This window comes from Leishmania donovani, chromosome 36, assembly GCF_000227135.1.
Source record: "Leishmania donovani BPK282A1 complete genome, chromosome 36".
NCBI lineage: Eukaryota > Euglenozoa > Kinetoplastea > Trypanosomatida > Trypanosomatidae > Leishmania > Leishmania donovani.
The window spans coordinates 227,392-231,090 of record NC_018263.1 but is presented as its reverse complement, the minus strand read 5'-3'; the positions used below and the strand labels follow the sequence as shown (position 1 = coordinate 231,090).

The 3,699-nt window shown below is 55.2% G+C and overlaps 1 protein-coding gene across 1 annotated transcript; it reads right to left on the bottom strand.

Moving 5' to 3' along the window:
• Positions 1 to 1,518, bottom strand: LDBPK_360790 (hypothetical protein, conserved; the record flags this gene model as incomplete). The annotated part of the gene is made up of 1 exon (XM_003865147.1): positions 1 to 1,518. The coding sequence occupies one exon, from the start codon at positions 1,516 to 1,518 to the stop codon at positions 1 to 3; it is 1,518 nt and encodes a 505-aa protein (XP_003865195.1).
• Between the last annotated feature and the right edge of the window lie 2,181 nt (positions 1,519 to 3,699).

Sequence of the window (3,699 nt, the reverse complement as noted above, 5' to 3'; positions counted from 1 at the left end):
TTAGTTAAGGCTCGTGGAGGAGGGCGAGAGTGAGTAAGGGTTGTTGCGGCGCAGCGGCGAAGTGCGACTATGGGGCTGCTGTGTAGGTGTCCCAGATGAGCCACCACTCGGCAGAGACATCGGCGAAAGGCGCTGCGCTGGCGCCCCCTCCATTTGGCCCGGCGTCACGACTACTTTAATAGGCGATAGACGCCCGCTGGAGCGGTATTGCACCGGCGAGACGCGCTCTTTCACTGCTCCCATCGACACTGGACCGTAGGGATAGATGGAGCTCGGTTGCTGCGGCGGTTGATACGGTTGCGGCTGTTGCGGCACTATCGCCTGCGTGCCGTACTTGTGTAGGCGTCCGTTCCTCGAACCCTGTGGCACGGTGTTGTCCACGTGAGAGCCAATGTATAGCGGCTCTTCGGCGGCCATCGCAATCGCCGCCATCTCAGCCGCTGCGTTCATCGCCACGTCCTCCTCGCGCAGCTGGCGACCTGCGGTTACGGTAGCTGTAATCGTCGTTGCTGTGGGCGTCTTCGCCGCGGTGGGGGTGGGGGTGGCCGCGCTAGGTGCGCTGGTGGCAGACGCCGTTGTCGTTGCTGGGGCCGGCGACGAGCGGATCGACGCCTCCTCATCCGGCGCGGGGCTGGCTAACGCAACGGAGACGACATGCAGGAAGCGGCAGCCGTCACCCATGCGGCACAGCTTCTTCGTTTGGAAGTGGGCACAATGCTGCATCTTCAGCGCCGGAATGCCCCCGGTCTGCTTGTAAGCGTCCTCGTACTGTGTGGCACCTGCTGTTCGAAGAACATCGTCGCCGTTGAAGTCCATGCCGTCGCCTGGTGTGTTGGGTTGGTAGACTCGCACGATGAGCTCTGGTGGCATGTGCTCATAGCGGGCAACAGCCTCCTTGGTGGCGCGGTGGGTGGCAATGTGCGGAAACTGATCGAGGTCGGCCACGGCACAGTGTATGTCGTCGCACTGCTCGTTGTTGTCGCAGATGCCGTGCGACTGTAGGTTTGGGCACAGACGGCACTTGTCCTTGAAGTTGTCGCCGTTGTCGTTGAAGAGCTCCACGTAGCGGTCACTTCCTTTCGTTTGGTAGATGAACTCGCTAGGGATGTCGTAGTAGACGTTCATGTCAGGGGTGTAGCAGCGTACGTTGAAGCCAGGATAGTAGAAGAGCGTCTTGGGGTCCACATGGGGGCTCAGCAGGCGCCACAGGTACTGCTTTGGCACGTGAACGTACTGGCACCCGTTGCCAGAATCACAGTGGCCTTTGAGAAAACTCTCGCACAGCTCCGCGTCGTTCTCGGGCTTCGTCTTGGTTCGCTGCACGCGGTTCAGTTTCGTGCACATCGTCTCGCCCGTCGATGGCTGGATAAAGCGCACCGTCGTGATGCGCTCTTGGTAGGAGCGACGCCCATTGGGGCTGCGGCGGCCTTCCGAGGTGGATACGGGACTCTGGCGCGATCCGACTTCCCCCGAGTTGGAAGAGCTCCAGTTGCGGTGCTGCGGGTTCCCACTAGGCATGGTTTGAAGCGCAAGACAAGAGAGAGCGGCAGAGGGGAAGAAAAATACAAACGAAAAAATGCGCAAAAAAGGCGAAAACCGTGGCCGGGAGGAAAGAGCAAGACACCCATGCACAGGGGGGGGGGACAAAGAAAAAAGAGGAGCCAAGGGGATCACACACACACACGTGCGCGCACACGCTCCGCCCAACAACAAGCACACAAGAGAAAAAAAAGCGAAACGGAAGCGGCACCGGTAGAGATTCTCCGTTTGGCGAACCTCAGCCCAGCAGCGCCGCGGCGTACCTGCAGAAGCACAGAAGAAGCCACAATAGGGGGAGGGAGAAGTCAAAGGGATACTCGACAGGGCAGCAATGCAGCGACGACGACAACGGCTAGAAAGGACAGAAAACACTAGCCTGGGTCAGCGTCTCACTCAGAGCGTAGAACTCTATGCGCAGTGGAGAAGTCTTGATCGGCAAATGATCTTCGACAAGATGAGGATGGCCGTGGCAGCCGAAAAGAAAAAGAAAAGCTAGGGAGAGGCACAGAAAGGAAGACAACTCGAGAACCGATAAAGCGCTGAAAGTGGGGAGTGGGCAGATGCAGGTGAAGCAAAACAGATAAGAGACGGCAGAACGGAAAAAGAGGCCACGCAGTGGGAACAAAAAACTCGGAGAGAGAAACGAACCAGGTAAACGGCAAATACTAAAAAGATGAAGAAAGACCGACAGAGAGAGGGGCTCAACGCTTTATAGAGATATAAGCACGCTCCGGGAGAGGGGGGAAGAAAGAGAGAAACGAAATGTGGTGTGAGACAGAGAGGAAGATAGGGAGAGTCGGAGAGCAAACACCAAGGCAAGACTCAAAAACGAAAAAGCAAACCTCAGTAGCACCATGTAGAGAGTGTGGGAACAGGCGAGGCCACTAGGAGAGTGAACGGGCAAAGGGGGTGTTGCGCTGCAGAAAGAAAAGCGAAAAACGTCAACGCATGATCGCCGAAAGGCAAACAACAGAAGAAAATGACTCACAGTAAGCCGGGAACAGAGGCTGATTGTCAGATGAGGTGAGCGAAAGGAAAGGAAGGGAGTGGGGGGAGGAAGGGACGATGGCACGAAGAGAAAACGGAAAGACAAAGAAGAGAAACGGAGGTGGAACACGGGAGAGAGAAAGAACGAAAGAGGGAGAAACAGAAAAAAAAAAGAAACGAAGAGGGTTCGTTTGTGTGTATAAAACGCCCTCTTTTAATTCGTTTTCCTCTTTTGTTTTTTTTTCGCGTTTGTTGTTGTTGCTCTCTCCTTGTTGCTGCTGCTGTCGTGGGCTTGAGAAAGGGGCAGAGCGAGAGGGAGGAAAGAGAGGCACGGTGAGCGGTGAGTCTACGCCACTTACCAACTGCGCCCTCTTACCCTGCGCAGGATCGATAGCGTCCCTTTTGGTTTCCTAAAGGACCGAACGAGTGGCTCGTCCTTTTTCAGTACGCTTGTGCGAAGGAATTTCAAGCAACTGCAGGCACCACAAAACAAAAACAGCCGACGTAAGGGGGAGGGTGTTGTAAGCACAAGAAAGAAAACAAAAAGAAACTAACGCACTCCTCTTTTTGGGAGATGGGGAGGAGAAGGACTTTCTTTTTTGTTCCGTGTGGCCACGACCGCTTCTTTTTTCCCCCCGTGATGGGCCGATGGCTGGTAGAGGGTGAGGAGAACTTTTCCAATTAGCTGGGTAAACCAATCGAGAGAGCAACAGATGTTGAGTGCGAGCGGGTGCTGTTCAGATGCGCGGATGGGTGCAGAGCCGAGAGAGAAGTGGGAGGGGGAGGGCTGTAACGCTGATAAAGTGACAGATGCTCTCTGTTGCTGTTTCGCACGTTTGTTTCTTTGGAGGGCAATTCCAGGCACCGCGCTCTGCCCGGCCTGAGACAAACAAAAAAAAGCAGAGAGCGAGCGCCAAGGAGGGGAGGCGACGAAAGTAAAGAAAGCGGGAAAAGGAAAGCAGGTGAAATATATCTGGGGCTTTGTGTGTACGCGTGTGTGTATGTGTTTCGTGCAGGATGCGAAACGCTCCGATCCTGTCGATGATGTGTGGGAGCGTGCAGATCTGCAGGTGAACGAAGTGAAAGTCGAGTCGCCGCCAAAGAAAAAAGCTTGCTCCACCTCCTTTTGCCTTCTGTCTTCCCCCTTATTTTTTTTGTGGTATCTACTTGTTC